This window comes from Eubalaena glacialis, chromosome 18 (genome assembly GCF_028564815.1).
Source record: "Eubalaena glacialis isolate mEubGla1 chromosome 18, mEubGla1.1.hap2.+ XY, whole genome shotgun sequence".
Classification (NCBI taxonomy): Eukaryota; Metazoa; Chordata; class Mammalia; order Artiodactyla; family Balaenidae; genus Eubalaena; species Eubalaena glacialis.
In genome coordinates, this window is record NC_083733.1 from 66115990 (window position 1) to 66136863 (window position 20874).

Consider the following 20874-nt stretch of genomic DNA (forward strand, 5'->3'; position numbering starts at 1 on the left):
AATAGGAAATGAAGTATTGATTCATGCTACAACATGAATGAACCTTGAAAACATTATGCTAAGCAAAAGAAGCCCATCACAAACGAACATATATTGTATGATCCCATTTATATGAAATGTCTAGAATTGGCAAACCTATACAGACAGAAAGTAGATTAGTGATTACCTAGCACTGGGTGGGGAGATTGGGGGTGTGGGGAGATTGGGGGTGACTGGCTGAGGGGTGTGTGATATCTCCTTGGGCTAATGAGAATGTTCTAAAATGGATCTAAGGTGGATGCTTGCACTATTTTATGATTATAGTTAAAAGCCATTGAATTATACACTTTAAGTGAGTGAATTGCATGGTATGTGGGTTCTATCTCAACAAAGCTGCTTAAAAAGGGAGAGAAAAGATATGCCCTCTGAAAGAAGAAATCATGATATAAGTCTATTAGTTAATGCCACAAAATTAACGAATAGAAGAATTAAAAATACTTATAGGGCTTCCCTGGTGGCGCAGTGGTTGAGAATCTGCCTGCCAGTGCAGGGGACATGGGTTCGAGCCCTGGTCTGGGAAGATCCCACATGCCGCGGAGCAAATAGGCCCGTGAGCCACAACTACTGAGCCTGCGCATCTGGAGCCTGTGCTCCGCAGCAAGAGAGACCGCGATAGTGAGAGGCCCGCGCACCGCGATGAAGAGTGGCCCCCCACTTGCCGCAACTAGAGAAAGCCCTCGCACAGAAACGAAGACCCAACACAGCCATAAATAAATAAATTAATTAATTAAAAAAAAATACTTATAGGGAGGAAAAATGAGGTCTCCATGAGTTAAATCCTTATCTATCAGAGAGAAGAATCTACAATGTATATTGCTGACACATCTAGAAGATAATTATTATTTAGGGATGCAAAGGCAAGAAAGAGAAGAAACAGCTGAAAATGTTAAAAGACTTCCAGTATGGAGCAGGATTTGAGGTGGAACAGACTGAATTCTTTTCATTATAATCCCTTGCTACTGGCGTCTAGTGAGCAGGGTCCCTGGATGCTGCTGGACATCCCACAATGCACAGGACAGCGCCCTCCCCACGCCCCGCCCTGCGAATTATCCAGCCCAAATGTCAATAGTTCCGAGATTTTAGAAACCTCAGCTTATTTTATCAGCTTCATGCTGTTTTCACCCTTTCAAAGTATTTGTTTTTGTGTTTGTTTATTTATAGTTCCTCCATTTAGGATATAAACACCCCCCCCTCCCCCCACCAAAGAACAGAGAAGCAGTGAAAATAGCACAGGTTCTGGAATCTGAAGACTTGACTCTGATTTCCATTGTTACCGCTTCCTATCTGCAGGATGTGCTTACCTCTCTCAGCCTCGCATCTTTAAAATGGGGGCTAATAAGAGAACCTGGAAGACCTAGTCCGTGCAGGCAAATCACTTAGAGTCTGTAACATTCAGCACTCAGTTTATATCAATTACCATTATTGTCCCCAGCTGTATCCTTCTCCCTGGCAAAAGAACGGGCGACTGAACAAATGTTTCTCAAACGAATGAATTCCAGGCCCCTTCCCTCAAGGCTGGTATTTCTTTGCTTCTAAACCAAGGGTGTCACAATGCTTCTCTAAACTCCTTTCCCCTGAAGAAGTTCCAGTGGAAATCTGAGATGCTCCTTCAAGGGAGGTGATTGAATGTGTGGGGAACTCAGGTTTTTTCTGTCTTCTGTCAGCCCCCAAAAGGGAGGAGCTGACACAGGAATGGTTAAGTGGCTCTGAAGTTCACCTATTGCTGACTGTTCCTGGCAACGCCCCACAAAGAGGCTGCTTCATCTCCAGTGCTGACTTTGTATTTCCCGGGTGATCGTGGGCAAATCACTGCACATCTCCAAGCCTCAGTTTGTTCACCTATAATATGGGAATATCAGTGCCCACATTACAAGGATTCTGCAAGAATTCCGTGAGACAGTATGCAAACTCCCTAGCCCAAGTCTGTGGTTATGGCTAGCTCAATTTTTGATCACATTCCTGTGAAGACACAGTCTTGAAATAACTGCTTGTCTAGAGCAGCATGCAAAGACCTTTTCTCACCAATGTTCCCGTTTAATTGTAGGCAGTTTTTGCACCCATTATAACTGAGTCTAGAAGAGAGGAAATGTTTTGCCCAAGGTCACACAGTGGCTACAGGCATCTCTGAGATTTGAACCCAAGACCAAACTTTCTGACTCTCATCTGAGATTTTCTCCCTGGAGTTGTCCCACCTTCTACCCACTGGCTAGTTCTAGAACTTGCAAATCCAGTCTTCTCAAAACTGTTGCATAGCCCTCCGACCCAACCCCAGACAGACTTCTTTAAAACTTATTTCCACTCAAGCTTTGCACATCCTACTTTTCTCCTCAATCCCATCCCCATCTTGGGGGAATCTAACTCTTTGAGCTAGCGGGTAAGAAGAAAAAAAAATTCTTGGTGAAACTCAAAAGGCTTTCTATCCTTGTAAATTTAATATAATTTTATTTTCAGTGGCTCTTTGCCCTTGCCACTTGGTGGGGGGGAATGGTGGGAAGACTCGGGGAGGTGGAGCTTTCCCTTGGATTTTGGGAAAGGGGAGAGCTCCTGGGGTCCTTTTTAAAAGGCCCTCCCCTCATTTCCGGCCGCTGCTGCCAGCCTTGGCTGGGCGCCTGGATCCTGTTGCTATGACGACAGGAAGAGGCGGTGGCGGCGGCAAGCGATGCTGTGGAGAGATGGAGGCTAGTGGGGGTGGGGGGGTGGCTTTGAAATGGGGATGGGGGTAGGGAGCAGGGGCTGGGGATGCGGGTGGGGGAGGAGGCAGGGGTATCCTTTATCTCCAACCTCCTTCATTCATCTGAGACTGGCCCCTCTCCTATTTTTCTCCGGCTTCCTTTTGATGCCTCCCTAGTTTCTACCTCTGTCTCGTTCCCTGGGTCTCCCTCTCTCCCAGTCTGAGTCTCTCCCCATCTGTCTCTCTCTTTGGGTCCCTCTCTTTCCTTCTGCACCTGCCTTTCTGTCTCCAGGCACCTTCTGCCACTCAGACCCCTCTCCCCTAAATTTTTTAAATTTTCTCTCTTCTCTCTCTCTCTCTCTCTCTAGCATTCTTCTCTCTATTAAGACCTTTGCCCCATCCCCAATTTCTCTCCCCACTTTCTTTCCTTCTCTCCCTCTCTCTCTCTCCCATCCTCGCAGTCTCTCTCTGTCTTTCTCTCCCCATCTGTCTCTCCTCCCCCTCTCTGGATGACTCTCTCACTGTCCCTTCTTTCCTTCTGTTACCCAGATCCTGACCCCCCATCCTCTCCCTCACCCCAGTCTTTCCCCATCCCCCATTTCTTCCCCAGTCTCTGCGTCTCTCTGTTTGCATCTCTGCCTCTGTCCCCTTCTCTCTCTGGATATTTCTCTGTGTGTGTGTGTGTCCCCCTCTCCAACTTCCTTCTGCTACCAGCCGCTGCCTCCCCCAAATTTCTCCCTCCCCCATTTCTGTTTCCCCGACTCTGGGTCTCTCTCTTTCCGCTTCTCCTGGCTCTGTCTCTCTCCCTCCCTCTCTGGGTCTCTCTCTTTTTCCCCAGCTTCTTTCTGTCACCCAGACCCTGCCCCCCATCACGTCCCTCCCCCCCATCCATCTCCTCTCCGTGGCTCCCCCATCCTCAGCGGCTCCCCTCCCCCTCCCTCCCTCCTCCTTCCCTCTCTCGTCCTCCAGCTCCGCACTTTACCCAGCGACACGGGAACCAAATTGTCTCCTCACCTTTTTTTTCCCCCATCCCGACCCCCTCTCCCTCGGGGCCCGAGCTCAGAGCTGCCCCTCAACCTCCCCTCCCACCTCAACACCCCCATTCCCCGGACGCCTCCTCATCTCCACCCCCCAACCAGGTCGGATGCCTGGGTCCCTCGCTGCTGGGGGAGGGGAGCAGTGAGAATTGGGAGCCACAAGGGTTTTTCTGGGGGGGGTTGCCGACAGGGGGGCTCAACGTCCCCTCCCCCGTGCATCGGAGAGTTGACCTATCGTTAACAGAGGTGAGAGAGATCTTTTTATTAATCGGAGGTGGGTGGATGTAAAATGAAGGCTCCGTGACCCCCCTAATTCTGGAGGAAGGAGCTGGTCCCCTTCAGAGGGAGAGGGGATGATGACCCCTCTCACATCCCGGAGCTTTCGAATTGGGGGGGTCCCCTGCTCCCTCCTTTGCTGCCGCTGACAGATGGACTAAAGGAAGAACCCCTAAAACCAAGCAGAGTGCCCCCCAAATCGACAAAATGAAAAGATCTTCGAATCTTTATATGATGGAGAATTTCCATCATTCGCCTCCTCTCTCCATTCCCTCCTTATCCCGGGTCCTAGGGGGCCCAGCAGGGGAAGGGGTACATCCTGCGGTCACAGGCTCACCCTCCCACCCCCCTTGGAGGCAGAAATCTGCTAGGACAGTGGAGGTGGTGGTGCTGGTGGTGAGGGGGCACAGACGCGGGGAGAAGAGGCCGAGAGATGGAGAGGAGAGGAAACTCAGCGTCTTTCTGGAGAGGAAAGACAGGAAGGGGCCAGAAGTGAGGACAGGGAGGCTGGGGATGTCAGCGTCCAGGGCACTGTTGAATGGGGCCAGGGCAGGGGCCGTGCGTGGGAAGGCAGGAGTGGAGGTGAGGAGAGAACACACGTGCAGGGCACTAGGCCCAGTTGCCATGGAGACACCCCCCCCCATAGACAACCTTTCCAACACCCCTCCTTGGAGCAGACCCAGTGAGGGCCAGCTGATGGGGGCGGAAGAGGCCAAGGTCACCCTGGTACTGGGACCCAGAATCAGGTTTGTTTGTTTGTTTGTTTTTTTCCTCCTCTAAGGCTTCCAGGCTCTTAACTAGAATAGGGGGTTTGGGGGAAGGAGTCTAGGATAGATAGAGTGGTGGAAACTGGTAAAGGATGCATGCCTGGAAGGAGGGTTGGGGTAAGGTGGAAAAGGCAGGGCAGGGGGCGTGGTGATGGGGTGCTGTGGGAGAGGAAAATGAATGGACCCTTGGTGGGTGCAGAGTGGGAAATTATTCCCAATCGAAAGAGAGTTGTGGTCTTGTGGATCAAATTTTTCTAAGGGGCACTGTCTACGGAGGGGATCTTTTGAAATTTGGAAGAAAACTGAGTGTATGGTGTACATTCCTGCACAGGTGAAATAGAAGGGGGAGTTCTGGGGGGTGTTCCCAAGAAGGGAAGTCTGAGGGAGACATGAAGGGGATTCTCCTGAGCAGAGGCGATGCTGGCAGCTAGAGTAGGTGGAAGAGGGGGGGTGGCGAGAGTGAAGGGGATTCTTTGTGATGTAAGAGAAGTCAGGGTGGGGGGGGGTAGGTTCTTATAAGTTCAAGAGACAGCGGGAGGTCGAAGTGAGCTGGGGAGATCTGGAGTTGGGGGTTCATCCCCATAACAAGGGCTACAGAGAGGAGATGTGGAGGTCGTGGGAGATGGTGGAAGGGCAGAGGAATGGGGTGGGGGGATGCTGGGTAGAGTGGGGGGATTTCCTTCCACAGCAGTGAATATACAGGTCAGAGCTTGGGAGATTTCTGAATGGAGAGGAATTTGGGGTCTGGAGAAAGGGATTCCTGTGAGTAGAAAATGCCGTGCAACTCACGGAAGAGATTTTTCTTAATGGAGGAGAAAGTGATGGCTATGATGAGTTTGTCTAAGTTGTAGAGATACTGAGGACCAGAGTTGGAAGACTCCTATAAGCAAGCGAAAGAGTGGGGTATTTTCCTTGAGTCAAAGACATAGTAGGGGATGGGAGAGTGGTCCAAGGAAGACAAGTGGGGTGGTTAGAGGGAATGTGATGGAGATGGGGGGCATTCTTCTAAACCAGGGGGTCCAACAGTGTTGGATTCTTTAAAAGAATCCCCCGGGGAAGTTTTAAAAACCTAGATGCTCAGGGCCACACCCCAGACCAATGAAATCGGAATTTCTCAAGTATCAGTATCCTCTGGTGGTTTCAAGGTGCCACCAAGGTTGAGAACCCTGGTCCAGAGACATGGGGTTCTGAGTGGGGTAGGGGTTCCCATGCAGAGGAGACTGTGGAGGTGGGGTGGTAGTGATGACACCTGTGTGGTTTTCTGAGTTGTGCAAACTGTGGGGATGAATTTGGAAGATCTGGGTTTTGTTGTGTTTGTTGTTTTTGGTTTTGTTTTTTTCAGCTGAGGAGAGATTGAGAGATTTATTTTTCCTAAGTAGAGGCCATAGTAGGTGAAGAGGTGGGCCTTGCAGGGGAGGGTAGGGAGTGGGTAGAACTTTATGAGAACATTTTATAAGAAATGAGGAACAGGACAGGGGTTCCTGGGGAGGAAGAGGCACTGGGGGCTGGAGTGAGGGACGCTTTCCCTGTGGGGAGGACGGTGAGACCAGGGGGGCAGAGCTGGAGGGGCCTGGAGGCATGTCCTACGACACTCCCGGGGATGCCTGGGGTATGTCTCAGAGTGAGATTAGTGGGAAGAATTTCTTGGACACAGGGAGATTGTTTTTCAGAGAAGTGGCAGTGGCAAGCAGAGTGGAAGGAGTTTCTTCAACCGAGGAAAGAGTAGGGTTTCTTTGGGGGGCTGGGGTGCAGGTAAAGGGGTATCCAGGGAGGTGAGCCTTCCCGTCTAATCCTTTATCTCGCTCCCTGCCCTCCACCAGCTGGCGACCATGGCTGCCTTCTGACCCCGTCCCCGGCCGCAGCCTCTTCTTCGCCGCCCCCTCCCCAGCCCCTGGCCCCGGGCCCCCCACTTCTGCCTGCGCTGTGACCCCCCCAGCCGCCGGCACGGCCCCGCCCCCGCTGCCCCGGTGGTGGCCCACGGCCCCCCGGCTGCCCGTGGTCAAACTGGAGTCGCTGAAGCGCTGGAACGAAGAGAGGGGCCTCTGGTGCGAGAAGGGGGTGCAGGTGTTGCTGACCACGGTGGGCGCCTTCGCAGCCTTCGGCCTCATGACCATCGCCATCAGCACGGACTACTGGCTCTACACGCGCGCCTTCATCTGCAACACCACCAACCTCACGGCCGGCGACGACGGGCCCCACCACCGCGGGGGCAGCGGCTCCTCGGAGAAGAAGGACCCCGGCGGACTCACCCACTCGGGCCTCTGGAGGATCTGCTGCCTGGAAGGTAGGGTGGAGGGGGCCCCGGCCTTGCGCGCCTCCACTTGCGGCCCTGCCCCTCGTCCCCTCCGCGGCCTGGGAAATCTCCCGGTTTCCTGCGGTCCCCACGGCGGGTCTCCCGCCTCCTCCTGCTGCTACTTGCCACTCCTGCCCACACACCACCACCCCCCCCCGCCACTCCCCTCCCGTCCTTTCCACTCTTCTCTGCGTCCTGACCCTCTTCTGAATCCCGCCCTCCTCGCCTCGACCCTCCCCATTCACGGTTCTCCGTCACTCGGCACGTCCTGCTCCCCCTCCGCTCGCGACCCCCCTAATCTTATCTTTCCTTCATCCGTGGGGAAAGCCCCCTCCCTCCCTCCCTCTCACCCCTGTGGGTGCCTGGCCTCCCTGCGCGAGGGGCTCCCTCTGCCTCGATTCCAGCACTGGTAACCTCTGCTTTTCCTCCCCGCTTCCCTCTCACCATTGATCTCCACCCTGCGCCTCCTTGCCCTTTGCAGCTTCTCTCCCCCACGTCCTACCTCTGCGCTCTGAGCGCCCCTACCTCTTATGGCCCCAGTCACAGCGTCTTCCCCATCTCCTCCGTCCCTTTGGCCTCACTTTGGCTGTTTCTCTCCTAGAACATCGTGCCCTAACTGCCCATAACTCGTGGCCCTCTCCTCCTTCCTCTGTGGCTTGTCCTCCGGTAGGTCTTGTCCTGCTTGCCTCTCCCATCAGGCCTCCCAGCCTCCCCCACTAGTCCTGGTCCTCCGTGGTCTTTAGATGGCTCTGCCTCATCTTCCCTCCCTTCATCCTCCCTTTGACCTCCTCCTTCCAGACCCTGTTTCTTGACGCTGAGGCCACCGCCTCTTCTAATCTCCATCTTTGGTCTTTGCTTGGTCCTACTCTCCTTCTTGCAGGCTCCCCCCAGCTAGCCTCGGCCTCCCATCTCCCCACGCCAGGCCTCTTCCTCTCAGCAACTCCTCTGTTCTGCTCTCAGCTTTGCCATTTCTTTCCACGTAGCATGGAAGTGATGGGCTGGGAAGCAGGACACCTGGGCTCCAGTCCTCCTGTGCATCTAGCCCCCTGTGTGATCACTATCTTGTCACCTCCCCAAGCCTCAGTGCCCTGGTCTGCAACATGAAGGAGTGGAACCAGCCAATCCCCAATTTCCCCCTCCAGGGCCAAAAAGATCAAAATCCCTTCACTTCTCTTTTTAATTTTTGGCTGCACTGGGTCTTCGTTGCTGTGCGTGGGCTTTCTCTAGTTGCGGCGAGCGAGGGTTACTCTTGGTCGCGGTGCGCGGGCTTCTCATTGCGGTGGCTTCTCTTGTTGCGGAGCATGGGCTCTAGGCACGCGGGCTTCAGTAGTTGTGGCACGAGGGCTCAGTAATTGTGGCTCACGGGCTCTAGAGCGCAGGCTCAATAGTTGTGGTGAAGGGGCTTAGTTGCTCAGCGGCATGTGGGATCTTCCCGGACCAGGGCTCGAACCCGCATCCCCTGCATTGGCAGGCGGACCCTTAACTGCTGCACCACCAGGGAAGTCCCTTGCTGGGCACTCTTGATGAGCAAGGAATATTATTATCTCGTTTAATCCTACGGTGGGGGGGGGGGCAGGGCACCACCTTCCTGTTGAGGATGAGGAAACTGAGGCTCAGAGACGTTAAGCCACTTGCCCAAGGTCACCCAGCTGTGACCGGGGAAGAGTCAAGAGAACTCAGGTCTGATGGATGGGATTTGCAGATATGCTTTGTCTGGTGTGCGGAGTGTTTAAAACTGAAACCAAAATCTGAATCGGTTGCCAACATTTAAAAATAGGGAGATTGCGCATTGAAAATCCGATTTCCAGCTTCTTTTGAACTAGTGGAAGATCTGACAACATGGGGCCAGTATCCTGCAGTGGCCACGGTTGGCTGGATCCGAGTAGCAGCTGCTTCCTCAGATCAGGCATGAGGGTCTCCCTCTCTCCAGTCACCTCTGGTCCCTATTGCCTCACACCCATCCGATTTTCTCATTATGTTATAATTTGACGCCCAGTTTCTCATTATACACTGCTGGACAGTGTACAACAAACAGTAATCATTCCATGTATTCATCCCCTCCTCAACAACCACTATTTATTGAGTTTATACTATGTGCCAGGCACTGTTCTTGATTCTGGAGCTATAGCAGTGGAAGGAGAAAAAAACCAACAACAAAGAAACCTGTTTTTTTTTTTAACTTTTTATTTTATATTGGAGTATAGCCAATTAACAATGTTGTGATAGTTTCAGGTGCACAGCAAAGGGACTCAGCCATACATATACATGTATCCATTCTCCCCCAAACTCCCCTCCCATCCAGGCTGCCATGTAACATTGAGCAGAGTTCCCTGTGCTACACAGTAGGTCCTTGTTGGTTATCCATTTTAAATACAGCAGTGTGTACATGAAAGATCCCTGTTTTTATATGTCTTATATTCTAGAAGGAGAGACAGATAATAAGGGAGATAAGTAAATACAACATCTAGGGTGTTAGAGCTGAGTGCTAAGGAGGAAGAAGAGCAAGGGAGGGGATGGGAAGTGTTAGGGGCAAGGGTGTGAAACTGTAGAAACTGGAGATAAAGGCGACTGAGCAGGTGACATCTGAGGGGTGGGCTAAGTGAACCCGGAGATGGAGCCATGTGGCTTCTGGAGGGAAATGCTTCAGGCTGTAGAAACATTGCTCAGGCTCTGCAGTGGGAATGTGCCTTGTGTTTGACCATCAGGGGAGGCCCGCGTGGCCCAGGCAGAGCTGGTGAGGAGGAACGTGGTAGGAGGCGCAGTCAAGGCGATAACACGGACCTCCAGGTCCTGGAATGTAATTTGCTTTCCACATCGGAGGTTCGTGAGTGGAGGAGTGACAGGAGCTGGCTTAAAGGCTAAGGGCATCGCTCTTGCTGCTGTGTTGAGTATTTAGGAGGAGAGGAAGAGGGAGAATGGGAGGTGGCTTATCTGGGGTGGGAGCCATAGAGTTTGGGTTTGAACTGTGAGTATATTCTGCCGCTACAGCGGGCAGGAATTGCTGATGGGGCAGTTGTAGGATATGAGAGAGAAGTGTCGGGGTGTCTCAAAAGCAGGGTTTCCCAACCTCAGCGCTGCTGACATTTGGGGATGGATAATTCTGTGTTGCGGCAGTGGGGCTGGGGTGGGGGGGTGTGTCCTGCGTGTTGTAGGATGTGTAGCAGCATCCCTGGGCTCTACCTTTTAAACACCAGCAGCATCTACCGGTGTGGACACCAAAATTGTCAACTGTCTCCAGGCTAGGAATAAAATCGCCCCTAATTGAGAGTCACTGCTCCAAGTCTGTGGCCTGACCACCGGAGCATGTGGTGGGGTAGGGGTGGGGGAGATTCATCTGCTGGAACAGCTGGTATTTTATCGTATTTGTTTTATTTTCTCTTACCCAATTTATTATAAGGAGGGCTATCACGAACTCAGTTTTGGACATGTTAAATTGAGGTGCCTTTACCAAAAAAAATTACAACAATAAATTGAGGGTGCCTATTCGAGATACTGTGTAGGACAGGAGTCAGTATAGGAAAGGGCCCACAAAGTGCCATACAGTCAATTTCTTAGGCTTTGTGGGGCGTGCGATCTCTATTGCTGCTACGCCTTAAAACAGCCAGAGATGATGCGTGAGTGGATGAGCGTGGCTGGGTTCCAATTAAACTTCCTTTACGGGCACTGATATTTGAATTTTATATCATTTTCACGTACCACGAGATAGTCTTCTCTGACAGTTTTTCAATCATTTAAAAAAAAAAAAAGTAAAACCCATTCTTCGCTGGATTTGGCAGGCTGGGTTCGGCCTGTGGGTCATAGTTTGCTGACCCCCTGATCTAGGATGTTAGCGATATGATATATGAGGTCAGAGTTCAGGGGAGAGTCTGGGCTGGTGGGCGGGTCATGGCATGTGGATGGATGAGCAGAGACAGAAACAAACCAAAAAATTAGTTGAAGGGCTGAAGCCTGAGCTAGTCCAGTATTCACAGACAATCAGAGAGATGAGGAGAGCCAGCAAAGGGAGCTGAGAAAGGAGTGACCACAGAGGTTTGGGGAAAATGAGGTAAGTGGGTCCTGGGAGCCAAAGGAATTGTGTTAAGCAGGGGGTAAATGAAGGTAGACTTTATTGTTATTATAGTCATCATTCATGTGTCACTGGATGCTCACAATAACCCTGTGCGCTATGTACTACTATTACCCCCATCTCCTAGAAATGAAAGCTTAAGGCTCAGAGAAGGGAAGCACCTTTCCCAAGGTCACACAGCTAATATGCAGTAGAGTCTGGATCTGAATCCAGGTCTCTTTTGTTTCCCAGGAGTCAAAGCAATATAACCACTAGCCTCCATCCTATCGGGGATCCAGGGGTGTAGAAACTGGTCCCCCCCGGGCCATTGCCCCCTGAAGACGCTCTGTCCCCAGGAATTCTTAGGTCCCATCCTCATCTCCCTCCAAGTCTTTCCGAGAAGTGCAGTAGAAAGTAGTGATTGGGACATAGACTCTAGAACAAGACTGATTGGGTTACCTCCTGTCTGCCATGCACAGAAAGGTGACATTGAGCCATATATTCTACTTCTCTGTGCTTTATTTCCATCATCGGTGAAATGGGGGTTATAATAGCCCCTAACCCACAGGGCTGTGGAGCAAATTCAATGAGTTATTACATGTAAAGCATTCAAAAGGCCAGCAGGCACAGGGTAAAGGCTAGACTATGTAGTTTATATTCTGTTCTTCATATTATTGTTATGAATTCAGATGACCAACCCCTGAGTTTCCCCTCCTTGATAACCCGGAAGTCCCAGCCTCCCAACCAGCACTGCCCAATAGAAACATCACACAAGCTGTCTATATAACTTAAATGTTTCTAGCCGTGGCATTAAAACAAGTACAAAGGGGAAGGTTCAATGAATCTAATTTAATAAATACAATTTATACAATATAATACATTAATATAAAGGTTAGTAATACATTTAATTTAACCAAGCGTAGCCAAAATATTATTTTAACATGTTAGCAATATAACGATTATTAATGAAATAGTATGCATTTTTCTTCATACCAAATCTGAAATCTGGTGCCTATTTTACACTCACACTCCGTCTCAATTGCCACATTTCAAGTGCCCCAGAACCAGCCCCAGGGCTGGGGGATCCGTATGGGTCTAGCTCCCTTCTCAGGAATTTCAGCCTCCAGAATCTGGACCCACAGCCCAATTTATTCGAGCGGACTATATAAACCCCTGTGCTCAGCACTTTGCATGCCTTATTATCTCACTGAATCCTCCCAGTTGCTCCAGGGGGAAGGTATTATTATCACCCGAGTCTGTCAGAGCAGGAAGCTGAAGGCCAGAAAGGGGAAGTGAGTCAGCCACGTGGCCACCCAACATACGAGGGGCAGAGCCCTCGTCCTCACCGCAGCACCCACCCCTACACACCGCCCCCCATCCCGCTTCCCCACTCCCGCCACAGCTGCCTGCCCGGGGCCTGTGCTAGGCGGGCCCTGGGGAGACTCAGAGACAGATCACCACCATCCCTGCACCTAAGGAGCTCCCAGCCCAGCCGGTCGGATAACACGCAGAGGCATGCGGCATAACCCCCATGCATTCTGCGCTTGACTCTGTCATTCATGTGTCACTGAATGCTCACAAACCTCATGTGGTCGTTATCACCATCCTCATCTTCCAAACGAGGAAGCCGAGGCTCAGGGGTGTTCAAATCCCCGAAGCCACACAGCTGGGAAGTGGCAGCCCTGGCATGTGAGTCCAGAGAATGTGATTCCAAAGCCCGTGCTCGTGGCCACCATAACCACTACACTCTACTGCCATAAATATGCTCACCTCTGGGACTTCCCTGGCGGTCCAGTGGTTAGGACTCTGCGCTTCCACTGCAGGGGGGGGTTGATCCCTGGTCAGGGAACTAAGACCCCCGCAAGCCGCATGGCTTGGCCAGAAAAAAAAGAAAAAGAAAAGCTCCCCTTTGAGGCCCAGAGTCTCCTCCCCATGATTCACCATCTATAGAACTGAGCAATTTCTTCAACTCTATGCCTCAGTTTCCTCACCTGTAAAGCAGGGATACTATCACTGCCTAGTATTTCTAAGGGTTGGTCATGCATACTGTGTTAATACCTACCTGTCAAATGCTTGGAGCCGTGCCTGGTGTGTGGTTAGCCCTCAGTAAGTACTAGTTATCATTACTGCCAGCATGACTAGTCTGTGGAGAGTCTGCATGCCGTGTACTCTCCATGCTCAATCTCATTGAATTATCATTCACGTTTTGAGAGAAGTACTATAATCCCACTCAAGAAAGGAGAGAACTTGACCCCCCCTACCACACCATACTGGATGTGCTGATGGGTATACATCTGCACTCAAAAGGTGTATCTTCATTCATTCATTCAATGGCTTTTTTTTTTTCTTAAGTAAAATGCACAGAATGTGAAATGTACCATCTTAACCATTTTTAAAAGCACAGTTCAGTAATGTTAAGTAGATTCACATTGGGTACCCAAGCTCCAAAACTTTTCATCTTTCAAAACTGAAACTCTGTACCCATTCTTCCCTGCTCCCAGCCCCTGGCAACCATCATTCTACTTTCTGTCTCTGTGAATTTGATGACTCTAGATATCTCACATGAGTGGAATCATACAGTATTTGTATTTTTGTGACTGACTTACTTCACTTTGCATAATGTCTTCAAGGTTCATCCAGGTTGTAGCATGTGTCAGAATTCCCTTACTTTTAAAGGCTGAATAACATTCCATTCTACGTATATGCCACACTTCGTTTATCCGTTCGTGCATTGATGGACACTTAGGTTGCTTTTGGCTGTTGTGAATAATGCTGCCACGAAAATGGATGTACAAATATTTCTTAGAGACCTTGCTTTCAATTCTTCTGAGTATATACCCAGAAGTGGACTTGCTGGATCATATAGTAATTTTAATTTTTTGAGGAACCTCCGTACTATTTTCCATAGCGACTACACCACTTTGTATTCCCACCAACAGTGCACATGGGTTCCAATTTCTCCACATCCTCACCAACACTTATTTTCTGTTTTATTTTGTTTGTTTGCTTGTTTATAGTAGCCATCCTAATGGGATGGTGTCTCATATCCATGAGAGGGTATTTCACTGTTGTTTTCATTTGCATTTCCCTAATGATTAGTGATATGGAGCATCTTTTCATGTGCTTGTTGCCCATTCAATCATTCATACATAAAAATATTTATTAAGCACTTACTATGTGTTAGGCATTGCTCTAGATGTTGAAGAGTGGTGAACAGCCTATAAGCTTACATTCCAGTGGGGGCAAACTGCTGTGTGTTTGAATTCTGCTTCTATCACCCATCAGCTGTGAATTGACGAACGCTTGTTATGCCTCTGCTTCCTCATCTGGACAATGGGTATATGGTGTGGTATCAGCTGAACACTTAATTGTGTTCCAGGCAAAGTGCTAAATCCTATACCTGGATTCAACCCTCACAACAACCCAGTGAGGTAGGTCCTAGTAGCCCCTTGTTATAGGAAAAGGGATTGAAGCAAATTGGCCCAAGTAAGGCCAACAAGGTCACAGAATAAGGACATGATGGATTCAGGCTTCATTATCAAGCAGTGTGACTCCAATTCTCAATGTTTGGTCACTGCACGACACCAATAACATTATCTATTTCATCTATTTCGTGGATCTCCTGTGAGCTCCGGATGAGTTAATCCACCTAGGAAGCACTTAACAAATGGTAGCTCTTAGTGGAATTATTCACTGCCTTATAGTTCTTCTTTCCAATCTTTTCCTTTACCCCCATTTCTTTCCGTGTCATCTTTTGCCTCGAATCTCCCCTTCTGTCATTCTTATATTCATTCATAATTTAATTCTTTCAACACTCATTTCTTGAGGCCTCCTTTGTGCCAGGCAATGCTAGGGACACACGGAGGAATCAGACCCCATGCCCTCCCCCTGCAGGAACTCCTAGCGTGCTGAGGAAGAAAATCATAAATCAAACCAATGCATGCTAAAAAGGTGGTAGTGCAGGGAGCTGCTACACCCCAGAATGGGTGGGAGGTGTGTGTGTGTGTGTGTGTGTGTGTGTGTGAGCGAAAGCTTCCTCAAGCCGGTGTCCCGTGCGCTGCTCGCTTGCAAGGGTAAGTTTTTCGCCAGTGAAGAATGTGAGAATGTTCTGCAGCATTGGGCAGTGGCCTGGAGGTTGGAAGGAGCTTGGAGAATTGAGGAAACAAAATGTATTTAAATTTATACTTATTTATACATCGGTCTGCAGCTGTGTAAGGATGTGGGTTCTGCGGGGGAGGAAGGGGCTGAGACTACAGGACCCCTGGAGGCATACTGCACCCCTAGCGTGCCTCTGCTAGCTCCGACCTCTGCATCTCCTCCCAGAGGACCCCAGGTGCAGTACACAGAGAGCCGGGGAATCCCTCTCCCATATGGAGGATTGAAGAGACTACAACCCCAGTGATCCACTGGGGCTCCTCTCTCCTCACAATTGGACTCGAAGACTTCATAGGGCCTCATGGGAAGTGTAGTCCTCCTCGCCCTCTGCCGCCTCTTCGTTTTCCCACGCATTTTCAACCGATTTTGAGTTGAAGGGTGACGACATGGCTGAAACCAACGCCTTCTTTCTTACAGAGGTGGAAACAGAGGCCAGAGAGACTGTCCCCGTACAGGTTACAGGGCAAAAGTTCTTGTGGCCTTTTAGTGAGTGTTGGATGATTTCCTTCCTTCCTTCCTCCCTCCCTTCCTTTTCCTTTTTTCTTTTTTTAACTGGTAGGGAAACTGAGGCCCGGGAGGTTGAAAGTTTGTCCCAGGTGCACAGACAGGCTCAGGAGCCAGCACTTCCTGTCTCCCAATTAGAAGGGGTTTGAGGAAGGGGAGGGTCTTTTCTCACCCGGGTTTCCCCCACTCTTAAGTGCCCACGACTATCACCTCCATTCCCCTCCAGGGTTGAAAAGAGGCGTCTGCGTGAAGATCAACCATTTCCCGGAGGACACGGACTACGACCATGACAGCGCGGAGTATCTGCTCCGTACGTGGGGGTCGGGGACAGAGCGGGGGGGCTGCCGGGCTTGGGCAAGTGCGAGGGGAGAGGGGGCTGTGCTCCAGCACTTAGAACCACACGCAGAGATGAACTTGTCAGCCAATCCAAGCCCAGATACTGAGATTCTCTGGTCACCGATTGGCTCAGTGGTCTATCTCCCGCCCCCTCCTCTCACCTTGGGGCGGGCTAAGAAGGGATCCCGGGAGCTGATTGGCCGTCGTGATGGCCGGGGTACTCGAGGCAACTCAGCGCAGTGACTCTCTGAGTTGGGATTGGCCACTGCGCCCTGGGGCCGTGAGGCAATTTGCGGCGCGGACGGCGCGGACGGGCCATTCTAGGGAGCTGGCTGGGGAAGCCTGTGGTGAGATTGGTAGCTACCCCAAGAACGCGGCAAATCCAGAGTTATGATTGGCTGCGGCCTCAACCGGGCTCAGAAATCGCACGATCTGGTTGCCTAGGGTTTGGGAGACGATGGAAAGGACTGTAGAGAGAGGGGGAGAGAGAGAGAGAAGGGAGAAAGTAAGAGAAGAGAAACCCAGAGCTACAGATGAAGCCAGGCAGAAAGGGGGGTGGGTGGGAGGGAGAGAGGTATTTAGAGATTTGATAGAAAGAAAGATCTGGAGGAAGGAAAAAATGCGCAGAAGAGAGGAAGGGAAAGAGCGTGCGAGAAGGAAAAAGAGAGGGAGAGGGTCCACAGAGAAATAGAAAAGTTCCGAGGGGAAAAAAAAGAGAGAGGGAGAGTGATTAGAAAAATAAAAGGGAAGAAAAATATGCCAGGAGAGAGAAAAATAGAGGAAGAAAAAGACACAGAAAAAGAGGCAATCAGATCGAGAAAGAGAGAAATTTTAAAGAGGAGAGAAAGTGAGACAATAACAGAAAATAACCAGGCAGAGAAGGAGAATTGGAGAACCAGCGAGAGAGAAGCGGAGACGGAGGCAGCAGGAGGCGCGGGGCGCCGGGGGGACAGGCGGCCGTGTCTGACGCCCTGGTTCCCACCCCACCTCTCTCCCCATACTCTCCTTTCTCCAGGAGTCGTCCGGGCCTCCAGCATCTTCCCCATCCTCAGCGCCATCCTGCTGCTGCTCGGGGGCGTGTGCGTGGCGGCCTCCCGGGTCTACAAGTCCAAGAGGAACATCATTCTGGGAGCAGGGATCCTGTTCGTGGCAGCAGGTGAGAGGCAGAGGGAGGGGGCGGCCCACCTGCGAGCGCGCACATGTGTGTGTGTGCGCGCGCGCGCGCGCGCCTGCAAAGCTACCCTGCCCGGGCGCTCCCTGGGGCCCGGAGCCTTCCTAGGCTCTTCCCAAGCTCCATCGCCACCCGCTGGGCCAGGTAGGTGTCGCCTTACGGTAGTCTTCTGGGCGAGTGAACCCAGCACAGACAGGGGTCTGTCTACCGCGTAATCCGGGATGCCAGGAGTTTAGATTCCAAAGCTCGCGGTCCAGGAGACGGAAGGGGAGGAGCTTGGGAGAGGGGGTGGGGCCTTGAGGCTGAATTGCGGTCTTGAAGACAGAAATGACAGACCTGAGAGGGAGAAAGTGATTTGGAGTCAGATGGGGAGGAGCCTGCTCTAGGGGGCGGGGCCTCATGGGCTCCGGTGTACCCAAAAAGGGTCTGGTCCTGCGAAAGCATCCAGACCAACTCGGTAGTGAGGCAGGGCATTAAGGGGCAAGACCCCCTTTCTACTCGAAGTGAGTAGTATTGGGAAATTCGAGGAGTCAGAGCCTTTCTGAAGGGATGGAATCCAGAGGAGAAGGGGGAGGATTTAGCATAAACAGCAGGGGATGCTTTGGAGATGGATCGAGATCTGCAGGGGGTGGGGCTTGGAGGATTTGAAAGACCGGGCTAACTACACCTGGGACGGGGAGGAGCCTGACCGCGATCCTCAGGGGGCGGGGTTTAGCAAGCTGGAGGCGGGGCTTAGAGTAGCCGGGAGACCTGCTTTAGTAAGAGTAGTATGGGGAAGGCCTAGAATAGATGATAATCATGAACGAGTTCAGATCAGACAGAGTCAGGGCCTAGAGAGTCAGAGCGGGATTACCTCATTAATTAAACGAGCAGAGGGTGAGGCCTAGGGAACACCAAGATTTATAAAGTTAAGAGTGGAGTTAGACCAATCAGGGTAGGGCCAGGAAACCCCAGCCAGGGTCATCTTATCAAGGGCAGAGTTTAGGCCAGCGAGGGAAGGGCCTGGACCATCTGGGGAGGAGTTTAGACCATCTGGGGCAGGGCTTGGGCCATCCCGGAGGGATCTGGATCATTAAGGGTGATCCTAAACCTTCTGGGGTGGGCCCTGGACCAACTGGGGCGGAGTTTAGACCAACCAGGGTGGGCTTTCGACCAACAGAGTAGGACCTGAATTAGCAGGGGATGGTGGACCATCCGAAGCAGGATTTGGGGCCCTTCGGGGCGGGGCCTGGGCCACCTGGTAAGAAATTTAGACCATCTGGGAAGGGGCTTGGACCATCTGAGGGTGGAGCTTAGGCCAACATGGGGCGGGGCCTGGGCTGGCCAGTGGGCGGGGCGGTCTGGACCATCTGGGGCGGGGCCTAGACCATCGCGGGTGGAGCTCAGACCACAGCGGGACTGGGCCTGGGCCGGCGGGGACGGGCCGTGGGCGGGGGCGGGGCCAGGGGTGGCCTCGAGGCTCCCGTCTGACCGTCCCCGCCCAGGCCTGAGCAACATCATCGGCGTGATCGTGTACATCTCGGCCAACGCGGGCGAGCCGGGCCCGAAGCGGGACGAGGAGAAGAAGAACCATTACTCGTACGGCTGGTCCTTCTACTTCGGCGGGCTGTCGTTCATCCTGGCCGAGGTGATCGGCGTGCTGGCCGTCAACATCTACATCGAGCGCAGCCGCGAGGCGCACTGCCAGTCTCGCTCGGACCTGCTCAAGGCCGGCGGGGGCGCGGGCGGCAGTGGCGGGAGCGGCCCCTCGGCCATCCTCCGTCTGCCCAGTTACCGCTTCCGCTACCGCCGCCGCTCCCGCTCTAGCTCCCGCTCCAGCGAGCCGTCGCCGTCGCGGGACGCGTCTCCCGGCGGCGCCGGGGGCCCGGGCTTCGCCTCCACGGACATCTCCATGTACACGCTCAGCCGCGACCCGTCCAAGGGCAGCGTGGCCGCGGGGCTGGCTAGCGCCGGTGCCGGCGGCGGGGCGTACGGCGGCGCGGCGGGGGGCGCGGGGGGCGGCGGCGGCGGCGGCGGCGGGGCGGGCGCCGAGCGGGACCGCGGGGGGGCGTCCGGCTTCCTCACGCTGCACAACGCCTTCCCCAAGGAGGCGGGCGGCGGCGTCACGGTCACGGTCACCGGGCCGCCCGCCGCGCCTGCGCCCGCCGCGCCCGCGCCCGCCGCGCCAGCCCCCGGGACCCTGGCCAAGGAGGCCGCCGCCTCCAACGGCAACACGCTCAACAGGAAAACCACGCCCGTGTAGGGGCGCGACGGGGGGCGCCGAGGGGGGCGTGTCCGGGGCGCGTGCGCGGGCGCGCGTGCAACGAGGCTGCCGGGGGTGGGGGCGCCCCCCTCCTTCCCCGTGAGCGCGCTGGAGACTGCTTGGTGCTCCCCCGCGCCCCCTCCCCACCTCTCGGGCGTGGGGGAGCGCCCGCCACCCTCCGAATCAGGGACCCTGAGGGAGGGGGAAGGGAAGGGAGGGGGCCGTTGGGAGGGAGCGTCGTGTTTTATTTATTTTTTTTTTGTGGGGGGGAGGGGGGAGGGCTGTGGTGTTTTCTGCAGTTTTGAGATGTTTTCTTTTTAATGTTTTGCTGTGTGCATGTGGGGGCGGGGCACGGGGGAGGGACTCCCAGCCCAGCCCAACTCCTGGAGAGGGACCCATAACACACGACTATATAGTTATACCTGCAGACTATATATATGCTCTATGTAAAGAGACAGAAAGATAAAAGAAGGGATGCAGAAAGGCAAAGTGACAAGGGACAGACGTGGGCATTCGTTCACTTCTTCATTCATCCTTCCACAAGGGTTTTAAAAGCACCTGCTATGTACCAGGATGGCGCTGGGGAGGGAACGTAAACAGTCCCAGAGACAGACTTGATCATTCATTACCAGCAATTTATTTGTGTACTTAAGTGCCAGGCATTGTGCCGAATGCTGAGCCTACAGAAGGAGGGAAGTCAGATAGGGTCCCCAACATCCTCATAGAGTTTACATCTTGTGCATGAGACAGACGTTAATCCAAGAAATGCGTACACCACAGTAAGTTACAGTTAGGGCAAAGGAGAAATCCGAAATGCTACAAAATGCTCCTTCAGGGAGGCTTAACCCAGTTTAAAAGGAAGGGATATTTTAGCTAACACAAAAGGATGACAAGAAGCCAGCCAGGTGAAGCTGGAGGGAAGTGTCTTAGCCAGAGAACAGCATATGCAAAGGCCCTGGGGCAGGAAGAGCTTCCAGAGAAGGCTAACATGTACGTAGTGAGCCACATGCAGCTGGAACAAGATGAGGCTGGAGATGAAGGCAGGGCCAGACTGCCCAGGGACATGTAGGTCAGGTCAAGAGTTTAGATTTAATTTGAGGGCAGTGGGGAGACATGGAATGGCTTTAAACAGGATCATAACATGAATGGTACAGAAAGGGAGGAAGGAACTCAGAGATGAGAGTGAGAGGCAGAGACATGCTGAAATACAGCATCAAACACAGGCACTGGCCCTTCAAACTCTCACTCGTGGGAGGGAGCAGATAATCACACAAATACTGAAGCATAGGCATGGTGTCTGGTGTGCAGGAGAAACACTAGGACTTAGAGATTCATGTT

At 52.5% G+C, this 20874-nt stretch overlaps 1 protein-coding gene across 2 annotated transcripts; it reads left to right on the plus strand.

The window, feature by feature from the left end:
* Positions 1-4719: 4719 nt before the first annotated feature.
* CACNG8 (calcium voltage-gated channel auxiliary subunit gamma 8) lies at positions 4720-19536 on the plus strand. Of its 2 annotated transcripts, XM_061173850.1 has the most exons (6): positions 6807-7074; positions 16014-16097; positions 17139-17279; positions 18779-19242; positions 19327-19409; positions 19509-19536. In XM_061173850.1, the coding sequence occupies exons 1-6, from the start codon at positions 6897-6899 to the stop codon at positions 19534-19536; spliced, it is 978 nt and encodes a 325-aa protein (XP_061029833.1). In that variant the 5' UTR covers positions 6807-6896. The 2 variants fall into 2 exon arrangements, with proteins under 2 accessions (XP_061029832.1, XP_061029833.1); XM_061173849.1 differs by adding an exon at positions 4720-4769 and having other exon boundaries at positions 6611-7074; positions 18779-19536.
* The last annotated feature ends 1338 nt before the right edge of the window (positions 19537-20874 follow it).

Excerpts from the sequence above, each read along its gene's own strand:
- CACNG8 (XM_061173849.1), top strand. The coding sequence starts at position 4,720 with ATGGGGGCGGAAGAGGCCAAGGTCACCCTGGTACTGGGACCCAGAATC. Across the intron at positions 4,770-6,610 it reads GTACTGGGACCCAGAATCAG|CTGGCGACCATGGCTGCCTT; the intron begins GTTTGTTTGTTT and ends GCCCTCCACCAG. Across the intron at positions 7,075-16,013 it reads GAGGATCTGCTGCCTGGAAG|GGTTGAAAAGAGGCGTCTGC; the intron begins GTAGGGTGGAGG and ends ATTCCCCTCCAG.